Source organism: Pan troglodytes, chromosome 15, assembly GCF_028858775.2.
Source record: "Pan troglodytes isolate AG18354 chromosome 15, NHGRI_mPanTro3-v2.0_pri, whole genome shotgun sequence".
Classification (NCBI taxonomy): domain Eukaryota; kingdom Metazoa; phylum Chordata; class Mammalia; order Primates; family Hominidae; genus Pan; species Pan troglodytes.
The window spans coordinates 88,629,521-88,653,189 of NC_072413.2; the positions used below are offsets into that span (position 1 = coordinate 88,629,521).

At 43.4% G+C, this 23,669-nt stretch overlaps 1 protein-coding gene and 1 long non-coding RNA gene across 5 annotated transcripts in view; one reads left to right on the plus strand and one right to left on the minus strand.

Annotated features, from left to right (window-relative positions):
- The window catches only part of TTC7B (tetratricopeptide repeat domain 7B), a 275,124-nt gene that overhangs the window by 83,358 nt on the left and 168,097 nt on the right, over nucleotides 1–23,669 (minus strand). For all 4 annotated transcript variants that reach the window (XM_024348858.3, XM_024348856.3, XM_024348857.3 and 1 more), the window contains 2 exons: nucleotides 22,886–22,958; nucleotides 19,985–20,145 (listed from right to left, as the gene is read on the minus strand). In XM_024348858.3, the coding sequence (XP_024204626.1) occupies nucleotides 19,985–20,145; nucleotides 22,886–22,958 (234 nt within the window). The remainder of the gene's footprint in view (nucleotides 1–19,984; nucleotides 20,146–22,885; nucleotides 22,959–23,669) is intronic.
- On the plus strand, nucleotides 18,547–23,170 carry LOC104002134 (uncharacterized). Its single transcript, XR_008539074.2, has 2 exons — nucleotides 18,547–18,668; nucleotides 20,679–23,170. It is a non-coding gene; the product is annotated as an uncharacterized LOC104002134 (long non-coding RNA).

Sequence of the window (23,669 nt, forward strand, 5' to 3'; positions counted from 1 at the left end):
CAAAACAAAACCCATAAGTGTGCCTGTATGCATATGCGTGTGCGTGTATATGTGTGTATGTGTGTGTGCGCGTGCGCGTGTGTGTGTTTTGTGACTTGTCTTTCATCTGAAAGTCTGGTGCATATAAAATCTGGTTTTTTGAAGGACCTCGTTAATCAAAGTTTTACTTTTCATTAAAACAAATAGAAATACTATTTTACTGTACTTCTGGAATATTTTAAGAATCTCAAGATAACTCTTGAAATAACAACTATGTTTGGATAGGGCAGGGCTTAGAAAGAAGACACAACTGCCCCTGGGGAAGCTCTGGGCCACGCGGCATCGTGACTTTCCATTGTTCACCTCAGGAAATGAGTCAGAGCGGCACTTGTCAGGGCCAGGCTCAGTGTCTCATGCCATTCCCCAGGAAGACTTCGCTGACTCGCTGGAAACTGCTCCCAACCACTGGACATGCACCTCTAGTAGCTCACACCCTAGTTTAGTTTTAGCCTTGGCCCCACCCCAGTGAGTCCCAGACTTGGGCAGGGGCCAAAGATAAAGTGAAAAGGGCAGATATTTCTGAATTCTGAGCCGTCCGAAGAACTCTCAATGAAAATAAATTAGAGAAGTTCAGAGAAATACTAAAGTAATAATTCCCTCCCATCTTCTGTGTCAGTATAAAAACTGTGCTGATTATATCAAAGAAGAAACACACATATTAATACACAAAACCTTCACTAATTAGGTGATCCGTGAATGCTGCAGTCTCAGGAACTGCTTTAGAGGTAACATCACGGGAAACTTGAACATTTCGTATCTTGTGCTGATCTGCGTTTGCGAGCTCCTGGGCTCTGCATGCCAGGGACCTGCTCTTTCTTTGTTTATCTACTGAATGTAGGCAGGAATGCAAAATGGCTGTGCAGAAAAGCATGCGGGATCTGCTCAAGCGGGGCAGCGGCTGAGGGGGCCCTGGATACCTTCCCCATCTCTTGCTGCCTCCTGTCCAGATCGGGGGAGTTGGAGTGCGGCTGGCTGTCAAATATCCGAAGGAAAGTGAGCATCTGTCACCAGGTAAGAGAAATAATGGATCAGGCTGAAGGGGGCAGGGGGCAAGTCTGTTGAAATTTTAACTTGAGAAGGCTGTTTGGCAACTGGCCAATCAGAATGGTAAGAGAAGTCAAAAGAGATGTGCCAGTAGCACGTGGTGACCGGGAGAAGGCAGATGGGAATGTGAAACCGGAGAACTCGGCTGGGAACAGATAGTCTGAGATCAGCCCAGTGCTGCCCAAGGAGAGGGATGTCATCGAATCCATCGACCCAGGCCCTCGGCAGCGAGGAGGGATTCCTTTCAGGTTCCCATGTGGCTGGAAGGAAACTGATCGCAATTCATTTTCACCACCATTTCTGAGGGCCCACCGTATGCTGCTCTTGGAGCCACTGCTCTCCTGGCTGGGTTTCCAAAGCACCCCAATCTCAGAAGGTGTTATATCTCTGCAAACAGCAGCCTCTGGTCCCAGGCTGAGTCACTGTCACTGAAAATCAATACCGTCGCTGGCCCGACCTCCGCCAGGTGAGCCTATGATGCTGGGATGACAGCTGTGCACGTCCTGGAGCTGGGAGGCCTCGAATCACCCCGAGGCCCCTCTGGCAACAGCTGGAAGGGATGAGAAAGGATGGAACAGTTCATGTGACCATTCCCACTAGATACCAAATACTGCATGGGGCCTCCCAAAATGCACATCCTCAATAATGTCACGTGAATAATCGAATTCCTCAACGGTTACACAGGAAATAAACAATTCTTAGATCATCTGGCTTACCCAATTGCTGCATTGATGTGCTATTCATTGGGGTTCATTAGAAAACATATAGATGTTTCCAATTAACCCAAAGCTGGAAAAGGCCTTGAGGTCCAATAATACTTTGCTACTCAGAGTGTGTCCAGGGCAGGCAGCCTCAGAATCCCCTGGGAGCTTGCAAGAAATAGAAGAATCTCCAGGTTCTCCACTCACCTTAGACTTACTGAGTCAGAATCTGCATGTAACCAGATCACAAGGGGATTCATGCGCAAATTTAACGTCAAGAAGCACCGCTTTCATTCATAACTCTCCATCCTAACCTGCCATGGTCTGATTTTAAAAAGAAAAAAGACTTCCCAGGGAAGAGTTCTCACAGTCCCTGCACTTAGGAAATTCTGTGCTCATTTCATTCCAATAAGAACTGGGGGGAGCATGTCTTGGAAGACATTTTTCAGGATGTATTTTGTTCTTGAATTCAGTGAGAATTCTGAACAACCATTTACATTAAGCCCCCAAAGGAAGGCCACCCCCGCCTGTGTCTTGAACAGAACGCTTCCTTCCTTCTGAAGGGATCCCCTGGATCACATTCTGAAGGTGCTCTAGCCCTGCCCGGGTCCTCCACACATCTCCAGTGAAGGAGCTGGGGAGTCCACAATGTACCCACTGAGGGGGTACCATTCATACTGTCACCCCCATAAAGGGCACCTGCTTGAGTCTGCAGAGCACTGAGTAACCATCCCTCTCCCATTGTGGGTTCCCCAGGGGCTGAAAACTCAAATGTCTTCCAAAACAGGCAAGTGTGATGACCAGAAGTTCAGCAAATTCAAACTTTTTTGAAATGTGCACTGGCCTGACACAACCCTGCTAGCAGATGCCAGCTTATGGGCTGCCAGCTGGAAACCGTGTCTATATGCTTTTCATACATCAAACCTGAGTACCTGGTTTCTGTTACAAAACCCCAACCACATGCCAGCCCCGGTCAGTCCAGTCTGCCAACAGAACCAGTGATGGGGGGTTTAAAGAGCATGGATGACTCCTCTCCTAAGTGCGTCTTCTCTAGGAATGAAGCCCTGGCAAATCACCGGCCTGGGGAGCTTTTTGGCAAACTTCTGTCTGGGAGTTATTTAACCACCAAGGAAGTTCTAGAAACTTAACCACTTTTATTTATCTTGTTTTGTTTTGCTTGAGACAGGGTCTTGCTCTGTTGCCCAGGCTAAAGTGCAGTGGCTCGAGGGTCAAGACCCTCGACCTTCCAGGGCTTAAGAGATCCTCCCGTCTCAGCCTCCTGAGTAGCAGGGACTGCAGGCATGCGTCACCATGACTGGCTAATTAAAAAAAATTTTTTAGTAGAGATGGGGGTCTCATTATGTTGCCCAGCCTGTTCTTGAACTCCCGGGCTCAAGAGATCCTCCTACCTCGGCGTCCCAAATTGCTGGGATTACAGGTGTGAGCCACTGCACCTGGCCCATGTGAACACATTTAATGTCTTCAGCTGCTGGAGAAGGGGTCGCAGCACACAAGGCTGGCACATCTGGGACACTCACACGGCGTTCCTGCCACTCCAGTCTCACCCATCGGTGTGAGCGCAGGGCTGCATCATCCTAACCTAGACTCCCAGATCCACTGTCCTGGAAAAATCCAGGCCACATCTATTTAGCAAAACAAAGTTTCTCAGGGCCAAAGTATGAGGAGGAGATACCTCGTTCTTCAGAACTTAGCAGCCCTTATCTTAGCTGGGAGGCTGTGGTGAGTGGCAGCGCTAGGGCCTGGGCTGTGGCCGTCCCGGGTGGTTTGGCTGCTCCTCTTGGTGTCCTAATCCTCCCTCTTCTTTATGACAGGCAGGAGCTCCTGTTAGAGCTCATATCAGTTACATTTTGCTTCTCATTTCAGTCAAAGTGTCAACAATCTGGAATACTCCCCCATCCTTCTAGCGGTATTTTTAGCACGAACAAACAACTGACATAGTTAGCTGGAATAAATCACCTCAAGAAACCCCAGTTTGGCTCATTTTTTGCTCCCACGTCAGCTATTAATCTCCACTCAGATTGGCATCCAGGAGCCGGCACCTAAGCTGGAGATGACCTGGTCAGGTGCAACTGAAAACACCTCTTGAACCTTACTGCCCATGTTCCAAAGACCTCTCCAGTCCCTGTGAGTGACATTATAATGAAGGGAGCCATTTCATATAATGCCATCTGTGAAGCCAGAGAGTCTACACAGCCAGGGCTATTCCCGAGGGCTACCTGAGCGCATGGTGTTAGGGCTGGGGGCCTGCAAAGCAAGTGAGGGGCCCAAAACCCGCCCCCAGATTTGGAAAATGAATTGAACAAGTGCCTTTGGAACACGAAGTGTCAAATAGCCATCTGCTAAGTACATACGTGAACAGGACATGTTTGAAAGCAAGTCTTCCTGTCAGACTACTCTGGCTCCTAAAAGAAATACACTGTTCTCTCTGAACTGTGAAGCTTTTTGGTAATTTCTGACATTTGGGAAGCAAGTCCCGGGCCTCTTCTGTTCTGCCACCCTTACTCTCCTAGAGGACCTTCTCTCTGGAGGATCTCTCGGTCTTTATTTCTGGCTGAGCCCCCAAGGCCCTGATTTCTCCACATGCCCCAGTCTGAGGAGGGGAGCACAGTGAAGAAATGAGACATTGGGACCCAGTTCAGCAGACAACGGCAGATGCCAGAAGAATGGGAATCCCACCACCTAGACCTAGAAGGGGAAGGGCCTGGGCCACAGTGTGATATGGACTTGATCCATGAAGCTCTGTGATATAGAAATGGCGCCTTCTGCACAGTCAGGAGGGAACTAGGAAGGAAGGGGCCTGGCAGGGCACTGGGAAGCCCAAGCGGCTCTCCAGGACCAGAGGTGGATGATGTGTCTCTCTGGGCTCCAGGGCCACATGGGACTGCACATCCTTGCATCCATCAGCTGCTCCTGTGAATCCTGGCCTGTTGTACATTTCCTGCCTTCTCTGCCTTCATTTCCTGTGTGTTTCTATGAGGGGCTGTTTGGTTTCGCATGGCTTGATTCCACTGTGCCAAGGGACACTGAAGGCAGCACTTTTGTCCATGCCTGGCCTAGAGCTCGGAAACAGACAGCCCTCCTCCCTGAAGGTGAGCGATTCTTCGGAGGCATAGCACGCTCCAGCGTGATTCTGCCTCCACATCTCACTGTGTGCTGCATGAAGACTGGAATGGTGCCATCTCCGGCCTTGGCCCTCCTGAGCCTGGCACCATGCCTGGCTGAAAGCAGGCGCTCTCTACCCATGAACTGGGGGAGATGTTCAAAGGACAGTGAATCTGATCATCTGAAGGTGGCTTATCAATTCTCCCCAGTTGTTTTCAGCTCAGGATCCCCACAAGAATACTTATAGGATAAATTTGGAGATTCTCTTATTTCTCTTCCCTGTTCTCAGGTTCCTTTTTTTTTTCTTTTTTTTTAAATAGTAAACTTTCCTTACTTTAAAATGCAACCATTGCAAATGAACTAGAATTCAATTGTGTTTGGAATATCTGATTTTTTTTCACAGCTGGCTGGGTAACCAGCAGGCACCTTATACCGCCCATTTGCAGAAAGTATGGCCATCATTTTATCAGACAGTGAAACTTGGCAGAGTAGAAATCAAAATGGATAACAGATGAAACATAGGCAGACACAAGCTTAGCTATGAACGAAGAGCTACCAGGCTACTCTGCACGGACAAAGTTTCAAGCATGCATTGCACAGACAGGTATTAATGTTTGTAGCAGGCAGCCCGGGGCCAGGTGCTGGGGAGCCAGAGGTTTCCAGGAAACACCTGCAAGAAGTCTCAAGAGGACACTCCCATACTCTGAATTGTTGAATGAGATATGGGGAGAACTTGGAGATCTTGGAAAGAAAAGCACAAAAATAAATAAACCTTCTGGATGCTATGACTCGCAGGGAGTGGCTTTGGTGTGGGCCTCACCATGGTGCCCCTCCTGGCCCAGCCTCGCCTCTCCCAGCTGCTCGGCTTTCTGAGCCCCCGGCGGTCAGCCAGTGCTCTCTCCTGTGGCTGACAGGGAGGCTGGGATGCCCTGAAGTCTTGTTCTCCAGCATCTTTGGAAAAAAAACTAGAAAAGGGAACTTCCCTGGAAAGGAAGCAGAATATCCCATGAGGATTTAAACTGGGGGACACCAGTCATATGCAAGCCTAGTACTGGTTGTGAAAATGGGGGGAGGGGTTTGGGCCAGCACCACTCCTAATCTCAGGACATGGCTGTCTCCAACCCCGGAGAAAGGAGGATCCTCTCATAAACAAATGTGGCTTCAAATACATTTTCCTGCCATTTCCCCTCTTCCAGTTCTTCTACTTTTGCCTCATAAACCAAATCTTCAGTTTCCAAACAATTTTTCATTGCATTTGCGGGATTTTGTCCCTCTTGACAAGCATCTATGTTTGGTGAAGGCAACAGCACAGAGCCAAAGCCTCACAGAAAGAGGACATCCATGCGCGTGGGGTGCTGGGAGGCTGCTTCCGTGGCTCAGCAAGTCCATCCCAGAAGAACATTGGCTCCGTGATGCAGAGCCGGAGAATCTCAAGAGCAGAAGGGTCCCTTGTCATCTACGAATGCTGGAAACCCTTCTGCAGCCACACATGTTAACAGAGGGAGCTCAGAAAGTTTCATTTCTTTAAAATGTAGTAAAATATACATAACATAAAATTTGCTAATAAGCTATTTTTAAGCGTACAGTTTAGTGGCATTGTGTACATTCACACTGTTGTGCAACCATCACCAGCCTCCATTTCCAGTACTCTGTTCGTGTTGCAAAACTGAAACCGCACCCACTGAACAATAGCTTCCCATTCCCCCTCCCAGCCCTGGCAACCACCATTCTACTTTCTGTCTCTATGAGTTTGACTACTCCAGTTACCTCATATGAGTAGAGTCACACATTATTTGTCCTTTTGTGACTGGCTTATTGCACTTAGCATAATGTCCTCAATTTTCATCTATGTTGGTACATCCATCAGAATGTCCTTCTATCTGGTTTTTTTTTTTTTTTTTTTTTTGAGACGGAGTCTCACTCTGTTGCCCATGCTGGAGTGCAGTGGCATGATCTCGGCTCACTGCAAGCTCTGCCTCCTGGGTTCATGCCATTCTCCTGCCTCAGCCTCCTGAGTAGCTGGGATTACAGGCGCCTGCCACCACGCCCAGCTAATTTTTTGTATTTTTAGTAGAGACGGGGTTTCACTGTGTTAGCTAGGATGGTCTTGATCTCCTGACCTCGTGATCTGCCTGCCTTGGCCTCCCAAAGTGTTGGGATTACAGGCGTGAGCCACTGCACCCAGCCGTGTCCTTCCTTCTTAAGGCTGAATAAAATATTCCATTATATGTGTAAACCGCATTTTGTTTATCCATTCATTCATTGATAGGCACTTGGCTTGTTCCCACCTTTTGGCTATTGAGAATTATGCTGCTGTGAACGCGGGTGTATAGATCTGTTCAAGTCCCTGTTTTCAATTCTTTTGGGCAGACACCCAGAAGTGGGACTGCTGGATCACATGATAATTCTATTTTTAATGTTTTGAGGAACCACCATACTGTTTTCCATAGCGTCTGCACCAATTTTTTTTTTTTTTTTGAGACAGATTCTCGCTCTGTCACCCAGGCTGGAGTACAGTGGCATGGTCTCAGCTCACTGAAACCTCTGCCTCCCAGGTTCAAGCGATTCTTCTGCCTTAGCCACCCGAGAAGCTGAGACTACAGGCACGTGCTACCACACCCGGCTAATTTTTTATTTTTAGTAGAGACGGGGTTTCACTATGTTGGCCAAGCTGGTCTCGAACTCCTGACTTTGTGATCTGCCCACCTCAGCCTCCCAAAGTGCTGGGATTACAGGCATGAGCCACCCTGCCCGGCCTGAGTCTGCACCATTTTATATTCCCACTAGCAATGCACAAGGGTTCCTATTTCTCTACATCCTTGTCAACACTTGTGACTTTGTTTTTTTGATAAAATCCATCCTACTGGGTATGAAGTGGTATCTCATTGTGGTTTTGATTTGCATTTCCCTAACGGTTAGTGATGTAGAGACTCTTTTCATGTGCTTATTGGCTATTTGTATATCTTCTTTGGAGAAATATCTATGCAACTCCTTTCCTTTGCCCATTTCCTAAAGGGGATGGGGTTTTGTTTCGTTTTGTTAGGGTTGTGGAAAGTTGATTTTAAATAAGCTACTGCACCACTAAGTCCCACTCCATTGTGACCCCTGTTGTCTCCCAGGCTGCCACCAACTCGCCTGTGTCCAAAGGCCTCCCTCCCTACTGGTATCCCTGGGGTGGTTACTGTGTGCTCACTCCTTCCAGACATCCTTCAGGTATCAGTGGATCATTTCTCTAGTTTAATGAGATGAACAGCCTCTTTCCTTGTGGTCTAACTTCTTATCAAATGCTAATTTAGTGGGCATGTTCATTGCTTCATCACTCAGCTCAGGCAAAAAATTTGCCCACAACCCCTGGTCAATTTTAATCACCAAAATTGTTTTAATCACTAAATCAAAACATTATTCAATATGATGTTTCAACTTAAACTGAACTTCTCTGAGAGTATGTGTGTGTGTGCCCGAGTGAAAAAGAAACATTAGTCTCACTTGCCAAGTAATGATTTAAAAAAAAATTATATGTATACTCCACTCAAGTAAAGAATGATTATAACTATGTTTCCTAGTTTTTTGATTCCAGGTTAACAGGGGAGATAGCATAAAACTCCTGCTCATCTGGGTTATAAGCTCTAATGGAGCAGAAACTGACTTGTTCACAGCAGTAATCCCCAACATCTAGCATGGCCCCCGGCATGTGGTAGAAACTCAATGCTTCAAAGTCAGTTCGTGGTTACGAGCACAGATGGCGAGGCCAGATTGCCTGGGTTGAAATCATGGCTCTGCCTTTTTCCAGGTGTATAATCTTGGACAAATTACTTAACTTCTCTGTGCCTCAGTTTCCTTATCCACAAAATGAAAATAATAACAAAACTACCCACCGTAGATAGTTCTTGCAAGGATTAGTTAAAAATGTGTAAAGTGCTATTAAGAGTGCCTGTCACAATGCGGGGTATAAACATTAGTGGTTACTAATGCTGAAAGAATGACTGATTAAATGAATGAATGTTATATATGTTCACTTCTTCCCATACAGTTAGTTTCCACTGATGTAAAAAGAAATGTGACTGTCTGATAAAATCTGTGTTGACATGTATAAGAGCTGAGGCCACGGACAGAAGTATTCTAGAAGACCTCTGTGCCTCCAATCAGGTGACTGAGGGTGTGTCTCAATATCATCTGATGTCTTATAGTTATGGGTCAGAGAAAACACTTCAAACACTTGTGCATACAGCATCATGATCACATACTTATATTAGTAATCTTGAGAGGTTTGCTTTGTGGTGACATCTGATGTTTTCTTAAGTGTGCTATTGATTTGATAACCTCTCTGGGAGCACATGAATAGGAGTGAGTATATGTTCTATTTAAATAGGAAACAATAAAAATTCAAATCAATTAAAAATCTATTGAAGAATTGCATAACCACAATTGTCTCAGGGCAAGAAAGTTAAATTCTGGCAGTGGCTTTCCTTAGCAGCCATTGTAAGGCTTGCTGAATGAGAATGCAACCTTTCAGTAACACTGAAGTTCTTAAATGCCACCATAAAAGTATGATACTATCTGATATATATTCCAAAGACAAAAAATAACAAACTGTCAGTTCTTAACCTGATATTTTTTTCTACAAATGAATTTCAATGGCAGAAACACAGTCTGAGGGCCTGATCAAAGCTCTCGCCAACAGTGCCTCATTGCCGTTGGGAGAGACAATTATATACTCCAAATATCACCTATTACCTTCTACCTTTTTGGGCCAATGAGGAAAATTACTAAGTAAAATGTATTAATGAAGGGAAATTTCTACAAAGCTGTACTGCAAAAGATGAAAAATCAGGGCTCTTGTGGCAAATGTAATAGAGAGTGAAACCACTGAATCCATCGGAATTCATGAACACCTTTCAGTATAAAAAAGTGTACTTTGTTAATTTTGTTTTTTTCGGGAGGGGGGACGGAGTCTTGCTCTGTGACCCAGGCTGGAGTGCAGTGGCGCGGTCTCAGCTCATTGCAACCTCCGCCTCCCAGGTTCAAGTGATTCTCCTGCTTCAGCTACTCCCGAGTAGCTGGGATTACAGGCATGCACCAACATGCCCGGATAATTTTTGTATTTTTAGCAGACAAGGGGTTTTGCCATGTTGTTCAGGCTGGTCTTAAACTCCTGACCTCAGGTGATCCACCTGCCTCGGCCTCCCAAAGTGCTGGGACTATAGGCATGAGCCACCGCGCCTGGCCCATTGTTAATTTTTCCCAAACTTACAGTGTGTCGAGATAATTATTACATAATCAGTTAACATTAACTTTTCATCCTTTTGTTTAGATATTTAATAGTTCAGGGGTTTAAAAAATAATTTTTCAACAAAAAGAAGGCAGATTAAGAGGAGCAACAAAAAGACAAGACACATGAAAATGGCAGATGTGAATCCAGCCATAGCATTAACTATATTAAATGTGAATGGACCAAACACTTGAGACAGAAGGCAGAGGTTATCAGACTAAGTAAAAAAAAAAGACCTATCTGCTATTTATTATATAAGAAGAGAGGGAGGCCGGGTGGGGTGGGTCAGGCCTGTAATCCCAGTATTGTGGGAGGCTGTGGCGGGTGAATCACCTGAGGTCAGGAGTTCAAGACCAGCCCGGCCAACATGGCAAAACCCCGTCTATACTAAAAATACAAAAATTAGCCAGGTGTGGTGACATGTGCCTGTAGTCCCACCTACTCGGGCGGTCGAGGCACAAGAATCGCTCGAACCCGAGAGGCAGAGGTTGCAGTGAGCTGAGATCATGCCACTGCACACCAGCCTGGGAGACAGAACAAGACTGTCTCAAAAAAACAAAACAAAACAAAAAAGAAGAGAAGTAATATATGAAGAAAGAATAGCTGGGAACTTCTTGGAAATGATAAATAATACAAACAATACCAATACAGTTTTAAACAGCCCAATGAATACTGAACAGGATTCACCCCTAGATGTGTCATAGCGAAAGTGTACAATAGCAGTAACAACAGCAATTACAAGCAGCCAGAGAGAAAAGACAGAGGACGTTAAAATGAACTACAAGTAAACAAATAGTTGACTTCTTAACAACTACAAAAGGAGCAAGATCACTTGTGCTCCTTTTGTCATTGAGGAGTCAACTATTTGTGAGAAAATGTTTGAGCCTAGAATTGTACATCCAATTTGAAAAACTTCTTTGGACAGCAATGCCAAGTACACTTTTAGATACAGTCTAAGAAAGTCTGCCAGCAATAGACCCTCACTAAAATTTCTTGGGTAATCACTAAAGAAGAAGAGCTAAAAGAGAATGTTTCTTTTCCATATTAGCAGAGAAAAAATGTATCATAAAAATATAATCGATTTAAAAGAAAGAAAAGGAGAGGATACGATATGGAACAAGAGGCAAGTCAAATAGAAAGCATAAATAGCATGGTAGACACAAATATAAATATGTCAGTATTTACAATAAATAGAAATGAACTAAATATTCCAGATACCATAAGCCTGGGTTTTAAAAAATTATCAGTATATATAGGCCGGGCGCAGTGGTTCACGCCTGTAATCCCAGCACTTTGGGAGGCCGAGGTGGGAGGATCATAAGATCAGGAGATCGAGACCATCCTCGCTAACACAGTGAAACCCCATCTCTACTAAAAATACAAAAAATTAGCCAGGTATGGTGGTGGACACCTGTAGTCCCAGCTACTCGGGAGGCTGAGGCAGGAGAATGGCGTGAACCCAGGAGGCAGAGCTTTCAGTGAGCCGAGATTGCGCCACTGCACTCCGGCCTGGGCGACAGAGTCAGACTCTGTCTCAAAAAAAAAAAAATTATCTATATATAATAAGCAGAAGAGTACATCCAAAACGTATTTTAAAAATTCAAAAAGTGGCCTAGTGCGGTGGCTCACATCTGTAATCCCAGCACTTTGGGAGGCTGAGGCAGGCAGATCACTTGAGGTCAGGAGTTCGAGACCAGCCTGGCCAACATGGTGAAACCCCGTCTCTACTAAAAAATACAAAAATTAGCTGGGTGTGGTGGTGCGCACCTGTAATCCCAAGTACTCAGGAGGCTGAGGCAGGAGAATCACTTGAACCCAGGGGGCAGAGGTTGCAGTGAGCTGAGATTGTGCCTCTGCACTACAGCCTGGGCAACAGAGTGAGACTCCATCTCAAAAAAAAAAAAAAAAAGTTCAAAAAGAATGGAAAATGATAGTCCAAGTCTATATATGTGTATATGTATACATGTGTGTATACTCACACACATGCACACACATATATGTACAGATATATGGCTACACATATATATGTATGTGGCCATATGTATATCATACAAAATAGACTTTGAAGCAAAATGCCTTGTATCTTACAACATAATCATAAAAGGTTGAATGTACCATAATACACAGCAACTCTAAATTTATATGCAACTAATAGCACAGCAAAATATAGAAAGGAAAAACTGCTATAACGATGTGGTAAAAAAAAAAAAAAAAAGCCAATCCGCCATCCCAGTGGTAGATTAACATACCTCCTCTCAACAAATGATGAAGTAGAAAAAACCTCTATAAAAACAAAAAAGCTCTGAGTAGCATAATTAACAACTTAAACTAATAAAATATATAAAAATTTCCTCAACAAATGCAGAAAACATTCTTTTCAGGCACACATGGAATATTTACAAGAAGTAACCACTGGGCCACAAAATAAGTTTGACCAATTTCAAATGTATATATAGTCTTTAAACATAATTTAATGAAGTTAAAAGCTCATAACAAAAGATAAGTTGAAAAAACTCATATTTGACAATTGTAAAACACAGTTCAAAGACAACTAATGGATCAAAAAGAAAATAACAGAAATTTCAAAATACTTAGAATTATACAATAATAAAAATTTCAAATATTGAAACTTGTAGTTTACAGCTACAGCAGCATTTAGAGGAAAATTTTTAGTCTTAAATGCTTATGTCAGAAAATAAGGCAAAAAATGAATGAACACCCAACTAAGAGATTAAGAAAAAAAAAAAAAAAACCCAAAATACAACAAGACAGAACTTAGAGAAAACAGAAGATAGAAAATAATGAAAATGAGAACAGAAATTCATGAAAGAGAAAGTAAACCCACAAGTGAGTTGACAAAAAAGTTACTGGTTGTTTGAAAGGATCCATGTAGCAGATAAGTATCTGGCAAGACTATTCAAGAAAAGAAATAAGGTGCATTAAACAGTATTAGAATTGAAAAAAACTTAACCAACAAATGCCATATGAAAAATAAACATTATGAATTATCTTATGCCAATAAAATTTAAAATTTAGATGAAATGGACAAATCCTTACATATAATATATATTACAGCTTATACATTATACATAGCTTAATAAAAAAAAGAAATAGAAGACCTGAATAGACTATAATTATTTTTAAAAAGCATCAGAAATCTTCCCACAGAGAAAAACCCAGCCCCACATGGTTTTACAGATGCATTCTACCAAAACTTAATATTCTCAGAACAAATAATTCCAAAACATGCAAAAAGAAAAAGTACTACTCCAACTCACTTTATGAGGCTGGGCTGACCTTGATGCCAAAATCTGGCAAGAACAGAAGGAGAAAGGAAAAGAATAGGCCTATTTTGCAAATGTACACAAACGCGAAGTTCTCTAAAAAATAAGTAAAGTGAATCCATAAAAAAGCTAATTTATCACAATCAAGTTGGGCTTATTCCAAGTATACAAGGTGAGTTTAACATTTAAAAATATAAATTAATATATAACATTCATAGATGAAAGGAATAAAGTCATATAATCATCTCAATAGATATAGAAAAGGCATTTGATAAAATCTGCTATCGTTTCATCATTAACAAAACAACTCTTAATAAACCAGGAAGAAGGAAACTTCTTTAATCTCTTAAATAGTACCTACAAACAAACCTGTAACAAGCACAATTCTTTTTTTCTGAGGCAGGGCCTCGCTCTGTTGCCCAGGCTGGAGTGTAGTGGTGCAGCCTTGACTTCCTGGGCTCAACTGATCCTCCCACTTCAGCCTTCTGAGTGGCTGGGACCACAGGTACACGCCATCACATCTGGCTACCCTTTTTTTTTTTTTGTCTAGAGATGGGGGTCTCACAATGTTGCCCAGGCTGGTCTTGAACTCCTGAGCTCAAGCGATCCTCCTGCCTTAGCCTCTCAAAGTGCTGGCATTACAGGCGTGGACCACTGCACCCAGCTAAATGTAATTCTTAATGGTAAAACATTGAAGGAATTTTCTCATTTAACTACTAGGTCCTAACTAGTACAGTAAGACAAGTCAAAAAAATGGAAAGATTAGAGAAAAAGAAACAATTTTAATCACCTCAGAAAAAAAGTCATTATGTATGTAGAAATTCCAAACTGAGTTATATATGTCATTAGACTTATTAAGAATTTAGCTGGGTCAAGAAGAATGTGCAAAAACCAGTTACCTTTCTATACCTTCACAACAAGTACATAGTAAATTTGATTACAAAAATATTCTGTATACATATAGTGCATATAAAAGCGTGAAAAATTTTTTCAGGTAACTAGAAATAAGTCTAGTAAAAAATGGGCAAAATATTTATTAAAAAATTATAAAAACATCCAAAAATACTTGTAAAGGCCTAAATAATTAGGGAGCTATAATGGCTATGGATTAGAAAACCTACTGTCATAAATATACAATTCTCCCCAAACTGAGCTATTAAACTAATTCCAAAATCTCCAGAAGTTTTCTGTGGAACTGGACGAGCTGATTTGAAAATTTATGTGAAAGTTCAAAGGCCCAAGACAAGCCATGGCAACCTAAAGAGCAGGATACAGAGAGGGACCCACCTTACATATAATGAAGCTATGACAGTGACAAGACAGTGGCAATCACATGGGACTGGCACGATGGCCAATGGAACAAAACAGGAAACTTAGAAACAACTGCGGACATTTGGTTGATGACAAAGGTGGAACTGTGGAGCAACAGGGCAAAGAATCTTTTCAGCGTTTGATGCTGGGACAATTGAATATCCTATGGGGAAAATCACATTGGCTGGCTCATACCATACACACATAAAACAGTCCATTCTAGGTGGGCCCTTAGGTTTCAGTGTGAAAGATAGCACAAGAGAGCTTTTAGAAGATGATTTAGGAGACTACCTTCATGATCTTGGAGAAGGGAAAGGTTTCTTCAACTAGACATAGAAAGTACTGTCCATAAAGGAAACGACTTCTACTTTCTATTACTTTAAAATTAAGAACTTCTGTTTATCAAAAGACATCATGAAGAGAAAGCAAAACAAAATCACAGCTTGGGAGAAGATTTCTGCAACACATATAATTAAGAAAAAGACTTGTAACCAAAATACATAAAGAAATATTATTAAGGAAAAGACCATCCAATAAAAAAGAAGGAATTTCACATACACTTCACAAAAGAGAAAAGGTGAATGACCAATAGACAAATAAAAAGATGTCCAAACTCATTAGTAATGAGGGATGCGCAACTTAAACTCACAAGGTGACATCATTAACCAGCAACCATTCTGCCAAAAATATGAAGTCGGGCAGCACCAAGTATTGGTGTATGGAACCACAGGGCTCTTGAGCGCTGCTGATGGGAGTGTAAACTAATACAACCCCTTTGAAAAACAGTTTGGAATTATTTGGTAAAGTTGAAGATACACAAATCCTACGACCTAACTATTTCACTCATAGAGAAATCCTTGAACGTGTGCACCAGGGGCCCTGTAAAGAAGATTTACAAGCACTGTTCATAATAGCCAAAACCTGAAAACAACCCACGTATCTATTCACAGTAGACTAAGTAAGGAAATCTTAGTGCATTTACACAATAAATACTATTCATTCATGCAAAGCAAAGAGTCACTGCTGCGTGCAACAAGGAGGAGCCTCAGGAACGGGATGTTAAGCAGTGAACGCAAGCAGCATAAGGACATATTCAGTCTCATTCCATTTTCTACCAAAAGTTTAAAACAGGCAAAACACAATTTTTATTATTTAGGAGTACACGCCGGGTGCGGTAGCTCAGGCCTGTAATCCCAGCACTTTGGGAGGCCGAGGCGCATGGATCGCTTGAGCTCAGGAGTTTGAGCCCAGCCTGGCCAACGTGGTGAAACCCCATCACTACAAAAAATACAAAAATGAGCTGGCTATGGTGGCACACGCCTGTGCTCCCAGCTACTCGGGAGGCTGAAGGATCCATTGAGCTGGGAGTTTGAGAATGCAGTGAGCTGTGACTGTACCACTGCACTCCAGCCTGGGTGACAGAGTGAGGCCCTGTCTCAAAAAAAAAAAAAAAAAAAGAGAGAGAGAAAGAAAAAGCACAATATACATGGTATAGAAACATGAGAGAATGATTAACATAGAATTTAGAATGGTCATTAACCTGTCAGGTGACAGGCAAAAGGACAGGATACAGAGAAAAATCATTGGCAATATTACACGGAAAATCCATATACCTAGGAAATACATACACATGTTTAAGATACGTGTAAGTATATATGTATAAATAAATCTACACAGGAAATTCACAGGTAATATTAATGTTCTTTTTTCTAAACTACGAATAGGCAAACACATATGTTCATTGTATGATTTTAGATATATTTAATAAACATTCATTTGATTTTATTCCATATTTAAGAACAATTCTAAAGGATTCTAAAATACCATATTTGAACATACTTCAGTAGTATTGGTAGTAATAGTCATAGTAATATGAGTTTCTACCAATTATTACGTGATTACCAGGTACAATGCCTCAAATGCACTAGCTAAATCAATTCTGACCACAACTGTCTGAGATGGATATTTTATTATTCACATTTTGTAGATGAGGAAATGAGACTCAGAGAGATTTAGTGACTTGCTCAAGGTCACACAACTTAAAAGTGAAGGATCTGGAGTCCTAAACTCGACTTGTCCCATTGTAAGACTGCGCTCTCAACCACTACAAAAAAAGCCTTCCTCGTTCCTTTCCTTCCATACTGGACTAACCCTATAACACTTCCAAAAATGCCTGCTTCTCCAGAGTAGTGAGCCTATTTTGGGGGTTCCCTGAAGAAAGAATTCCTGATTCTCACAAATCCCTACGGTTAGAAACATCTTCTCAATTGTTGATTCTACTGTTGTCTCAGCCCTGCTTGGAGTGACAAAGTGGCTGAGATGGTACCTCTCAGCTTAGAACTTTTTGGACCCTGTTAAGCTTATTCAAAGTACTTAAACAGCAAGTTTTATCATTTCATGGTGACAGGAATGTAACGCTGGAGGGACCAGCTGCTCCTCCAAGGGCCTTCAGCTGTCTCCTCTACTAACTGCCCAACAGGTGGACGGAGCTGACCCTCACGGAGGGAAGGTTTCACCTCCATCAAGGCCTGACTACCCATCAGCTATGTCCTCCACTCCCAGGCTTCAGGGAGTCTACAGTTCTGCTGCAGACAAGCTTGTCACAGATAATACTACATGGCAGTTGCAACAAGTGCCCACTTAATCTTGTTTCGGTTGGTGTTGAAATGTTTTAGCCAGGTTGGGAAGAAACCATGGGATCCACTGATTACATCTGGCCCCAACTTTTAATAAAGTATTCTTGGGAACAAGTTTCCCATCGCAAAGAAATACAAATATTTAAAAAGCAAACAAGTCACGGACTGCTCTCAGACCTGCTGCCATATGCTTTGCTTTTTTGAGCTTACGGCTTAACATTAAAATAACAGCCTTGCATTCCTCAAATATCTCTACTGCTGTTCCTTACTTCCACTACTTGAAAAGGCTGTCAGCTGCTGTCACTTGGAGGCATTACCATATTAGCCACCACTGTTTACTGCTTACCATGTGGTATGGCTATTAGTTTAATAAGCCTCCTCTTGGATGACACCCTAGGCTATGGAAGAAGGAACCATACCCTGGAGTCCAATGCCTAATGAAAGAGCGTGTGTGTGTGTGCACGCGCGCGTGTGTGTGTGTGTGTGTGCGTGTTGGAGGGTGAGACACGGAATGAAGCTTTATAAATATTGATGAGAGACACTGAATTCAATTGCATCAGGTTGTACTTTACCGATGGTTAAAGGATCGAATATTTTTTAAAGTGCTTTAACCATTTTAAGGTTCCATGGGATAAACAGCTTGGGGTAAAATCCAGAAATATAGTTGGTGTACAAAAGAGCAAGTTTGAGATCTGCAAGAAGTAAAACACTGCAGCAAAGCTCTTTAATTCACTCTGCATAAATAGCTGAGCCTACAAAAGAAATCTCTAGTCAGAGGTTTCCTGGATTATAACAAGAATTCTCTCGATGGGAAGAAGTGCCCTTTTCACTTGAAGACAAAGAAATGTTTGTAATGGAAATGTGTGAACCAATTTTCCAAGGAGAGCTGCTGAAAAGCACTGATTAAAAACACAGCGAGGTGATGAGGCAGTGAAATAAAGCCAGAGCTGACCCACTTAAAGTTTGTGGCTGCACTTCCTTCTGAAAGTGAAGAGAGCAACTCTGGGCCACCTTCTACATTCTTTCCCTTCTCCCCAACCCCAAGCAGTCCCTGCCCCATTACTGACCCTGCAACTCTGTAGACAATCAGAACCTTCCAGCGTGCAGGAATGTTTACTATTTCTGGCCATTGTGTACTGGTTACTAAGCTACTGCCACTGAGGATGACGTGGTAACCCAGTAGCCCAAAAGACACAGTCCTTCTCAACAAAGCCTAACCAACAGGCAATGGATTACAGTGATTCAGAGGAAAGATAAGAAGGTAGGTAGATGATTCTAGCATATGACAGTTTACAGTGATAGTTCTTAGGTTACATATAATATTGATTGTTTAAGAACTTCCATTTCCTAGAGAATAAAACTAAGACACAGAGAGGGAAGGTATCTTGATCAAAATTGCCTAAAATAGGAGAATCACCGAGAGCTAGTGGAAGCCCTCAGTAACTCAGGACAAACAAGCTATAAAGCCCTGTTTCCCAGATTTCACCCACTGGAGTTCAACATCACTTCTGCCATATCCAAGTATATCTGGCAGAAGTTACTTAATATTTACTTAATATTTTTCTTTAAATTGACTTGGAAAATTCTTAATAGCCCTCTGAGCAATAATTTTCATCAAATCACTACATTCTAATGTACATTTAAGAATGTGTAACTAGGCCGGGCACAGTGGCTCATGCCTGTAATCCCAGCACTTTGGGAGACCGAGGAGGGCAGATCGTGAGGTCAGGAGTTCAAGGCCAGCCTGACCAACATGGTGAAACCCCGTCTCTACTAAAAATACAAAAAATTAGCTGGGTGTGGTGGCAGGCGCCTGTAGTCCCAGCTACTAGGGAAGCTGAGACAGGAAAATCGCTTGAACCCGGGAAGTGGAGGTTGCAGTGAGCCGAGACCATGCCACTGCACTACAGACTGGGCAACAGAGTGATATTCCGTCTCAAAAAAAAAAAAAAGGAATGTATAACTATTAAAAATGTTCATCCACAGTCCATCTAAAATTGTCTCATGTGCTCCAATGGTACACATTGGGAAAGAGTGGATAAAGTATTTTAAATAAATAAGGATGACCTTATGTTAGGATGACCTAACAGCCTAAGTTTTTTGTTTGTTTGTTTGTTTGTTTTTTGAGACGGAATCTCACTCTGTCGCCCAGGCTGGAATGCAGTGCAGGGGTACAATCTCCGCTGACTGCAACCTCTGCCTCCCAGGTTCAAGCAATTCTCCTCCCTCAGCCTCCCGAGGAGCTGGGATTACAGGCGCCCGCCACCACACCCAGCTACATTTTATATTTTCAGTAGAAACAGGGCTTCACCATATTGTCCAGGCTGGTCTCAAACTCCTGACCTCAGGTGATCCACCCACCTCAGCCTCCCAAAGTGCTGGGATTATAGATGTGAGCCACGGCGCCCAGCCCTAAGTTTGTTTTTAATATCGGGAAAAAATAACAGTAAAGGGGATTTTATATTATTGACTGCCAGGGTGTCCATGAGGGACTTAGACAGATTGGAAAGAAGGCAGGGGAAGAAGTCAATTTAATAACTTCTGAGTAAGGGAAAACCAAAGCCCAGGATCACTTACATGAAATTTTCTGGGTATTCACTCAGGGCCATGTCGATGATGTTCAGAGCGTCATGGTAATGCTTCTGTGCTGACAGCAGGAGGGCAAGGAGGTGCAGGGAGTTGGCATCGTCACCTTGAAGCTGAAGAGCTTGGCGGACATACCCCAGAGCCTCTGGGATCTGGTTTAAAACAAAACCAAAAAAGGTTTTACACACACACATGCACACGCGCACACACACGCACACACACACGCGAAAGAAGCCATCTTTTCAATGTCTGCTTCTCTTCAAATATCGAGTTGTTTCACATTGTGCCTCATTCACATTTTAAGCCAAATCTTTATGGCAGCCCCAGGATATTAACCACAAACATGAAAGCAGAAGCCACCTTCAAAAGACATTCTGACTGATAGAGTGATACAGGAGACCCTGTTTCTCTACGTAGCTGCCAATACTGCTCCAAGTCTTTCCCTTCTCCCTGAGTAAACACTTTCTCATTCTTTCCACAAAACTGATCTACTTTTGATTATGCCCAAGATGATTTTGCTCTAAGTGGAGACACATACAAAGTGTCAGAGATTTTTAGTGGAATTAAACTGCCTTAGCTGAACTGTTCTCATTTTTTCAAGTATTACTGAAATTAAAGTGCTTAATAAGTTACAAAACCTTTAACAGAGCTTTCCGAGTGATCAGAGGCCTGTGATTCTTTTCAGGTTCCTTTGTCTTGGACCTCCACTAGACATCAAGGAAACATGCCAAAAAAGTAAACAACAAAGGCCCCCACACCTTTCCAAACTACAACCCAAAATAAGTTGATCTGAGAAACAAATTGCAATGCCGCATGCAAAGCAGATGTGTCCAAATTCATGTAGGACCAGACACATCCTGAACCTTTCAGTGCAACAGCTGTTCAAGACTTTCTTCAAAATCATCCAAGCACAAGGGTTGATAAAATACACACAAAATGGGTATTTGACACCCTGGATTCCATGCAGGTTTGGCAGTAACCAGGGAGAATTAGAACCCGAAGCTAGATTTCAAAATAGAGCTCTGGACTGAAGCATTCTTGCACAACCATCCCACAGACGGCTTCCGGTCTTGCTCCAACTCCAGTCCTCTGTGGGGCCTCTTCTCAGCTCTCCTGCTTTTTCCCAAACCCTCAGTAACCTCCCTCCTTAGTAGAAGGCTATGACTTCTCTTTCCCAAACCAATTACTTTTCCTCAATGAACTTCTTTTCTTGATGGATTTAGGTTATAACTGCTGGCTGTGGAGGCTTTCTGCTTTGGAACCATAGAATCACAGCTCTCACAGTTGGAAGGGAGACCATTCACCCCAATCCTTCAGTTACAGGGAGGAAGCTGAAGTCCCGGGAGGTGAAATGGCTTCGGCAAGGTCACCCAGCTATTGAGTGTCTGACAAGAGAGTGATTCCTGTCCATCCTCTCCTCCTGGTCAAACCCCCTCCCCTGGGGAAGCAGGGAAACACTCCCTCGGAGCTCTGGTGTTCTGACACTACATGCCCACAAAGGCTGCTGCCACACCCACAAGGCTCCATTTACTCATCCTTCCCCAGGTGACAACCTACTATGTGAACAGCACTCAACCTGGTATTGATGGGTGGGTCGAAAGGCACAGCATAGGCATGATGTTGATTTGCAGGGATGACCAGAGCAACCAGGGACAAACTGATACAGGGATCAAAATGATGTCTTTAAGGGATAGCTGCCTTGAAGGAATTCAAAGCTGGTTCCTTCATTTAGCGAGTATTCCTGAGTGCTGAACACATGTCAGGTGGCATTCCAAGTGCCAGGGTAAAGCAATGACAATGATGGGCATGAGTTCCTGGAACCTACAGTCCAGTGAGAAAGACAGATACTGAACAAGAAAGCTGGGCAAAAGGAAGAAGTGCAGGCTGCTACAGGAGCAAGGCTTCATGGAGGAGGCGAGAGAAGCTGTCAGCGTAGGGGAGAGATCAGATGGTCAATCAATGCCCACACCTGCTGCAGAAGCCCAGCTGTGAGCCACAGTCAGGTGACAGGACGTTTACAGGGAGGTATCCTGGTTTCCTTAGTCCCTAGGTTGCCAATGGAAGCCACTTCTCAATGCCATTCCCAAGCAACCAGGAAGACAGGTGCATACCTCAGCCCAGGCCTGCCAGGGGAATGGCATGTCTGGAGAGCTGACCTTTGACTCACCCTCCCAGTCAGCACTCAGGAATGTGCTGGGGTTACCACCAGTGTCTTGCACCTGGTGGGTGGGCAGGCATGTGGCCAACATCCCCAGAACAGCTGGGAGGGGATAGGAGGGTTTCAGGAATGGCAGAGGCAGCATCTTAAAGCTGCCTTTGGGAAGATGAAGGCCGACAAAACTTGCCCCTCCCACAAGGAGATAGTGTTAAGTCCCCTTTTTCGAGTAGCCACGGTGTGTAACTATTCATGTTTTCCACGTATTGTAAAGGACCTGGTTCTTTTGTCTCTGCCTGCTGGCATCTTCCTGCCAATCAATGACACCCTTATGACAACCAGACCCCAATCAGGGCTAAATCCCCACCATGCAGCTCAGCACTGGGTTCTGCTACCTGGTTCCTGTTGGCAAGGGACAGAGGCTCTTTGATGACTCCTGGGTTCAGGGTATATGCCATGTGCTGCTCCCCAGGTTGCCATCTGACCCTAGCTTGGGCCCTCCAGCTGTGTGGATTTAATGTCCAATAGCAGAGCCTGCAACTCCTGTGTCTTCACAGCTGATGCTCAAACCAACCAAAACACCAGGCTCTTTGCTGAAACCTCTGAGAAGGGTTCCTGGCTCCAGGTCAGCCTCAATGGAATAAAGGAAGATCACCTACCACTTCAAACTGAAGAGCTGAAGGAGTTGTATCAAGATACAGAGTGCAGCAAGTATAGGAAACATTAGAGAAACTGACCTGTCTGGAGATGGCAAGCTGCAGAGCCAGGTAGAAAGCTGCTTGGTGATCTGTGGGTGACAGGCTGTGGGCCCTGAAAAAGTATTTACGGCTATTAGTACATGGGAGAGGAGGCCATTTTTACTTTCCCTATCAAGCAAGTCTTCTCCACATTTGCATTCTTATACTAAGGGCCCGTATTTATTTAACTATGTAATGCTTCATTTAAACTCTTCTTCTTTGCCCACCTACACATGTAAACCATTTCCCTCTTACCACTGTATAAAGGTACAGAATAGGAGTGCATTTCTGTGTTTTGTCTAGCATCTAAAATGGCAGCCGAAGCTTGTCGGCTTTGCGGAGGGCCTCGAGGTGAAGAATCCATAGGCCCTGAGGTCTGATCTCCCCAGCAGATGAGTCTCTGTGTCATGCTGGGACACAGTGAAGCCATGTGTGCACTTGGCAAGGCGATGGCTGCTTTGGTTAAGTTTGGCTTGGCCTTCCTTAATGCTACTTTATCCAAATTTCTAGATTTCAGAGAAACCATATGAAAATCAAAGACCCAGCTTTGCTTATAAAATGAGGTTTTGGTTTTTGGTGAAAAAAGGGAAGAGAAAGGCACTCATTCAGTCTTTTGAAGCTTCTACAAAATTCCATGCCGTTCACTGATTTATTCCAGATAACTGTCATGTGTAAGAGTGTGGTGAGACGCTAGGCTCAGTTTTAAGAACTGGCCTTTGACGTCAGACAGGAAGGGACCATACTGGCCTTTTAGCTGATTGCAAACGTGGTCTTCTCTGCTTCT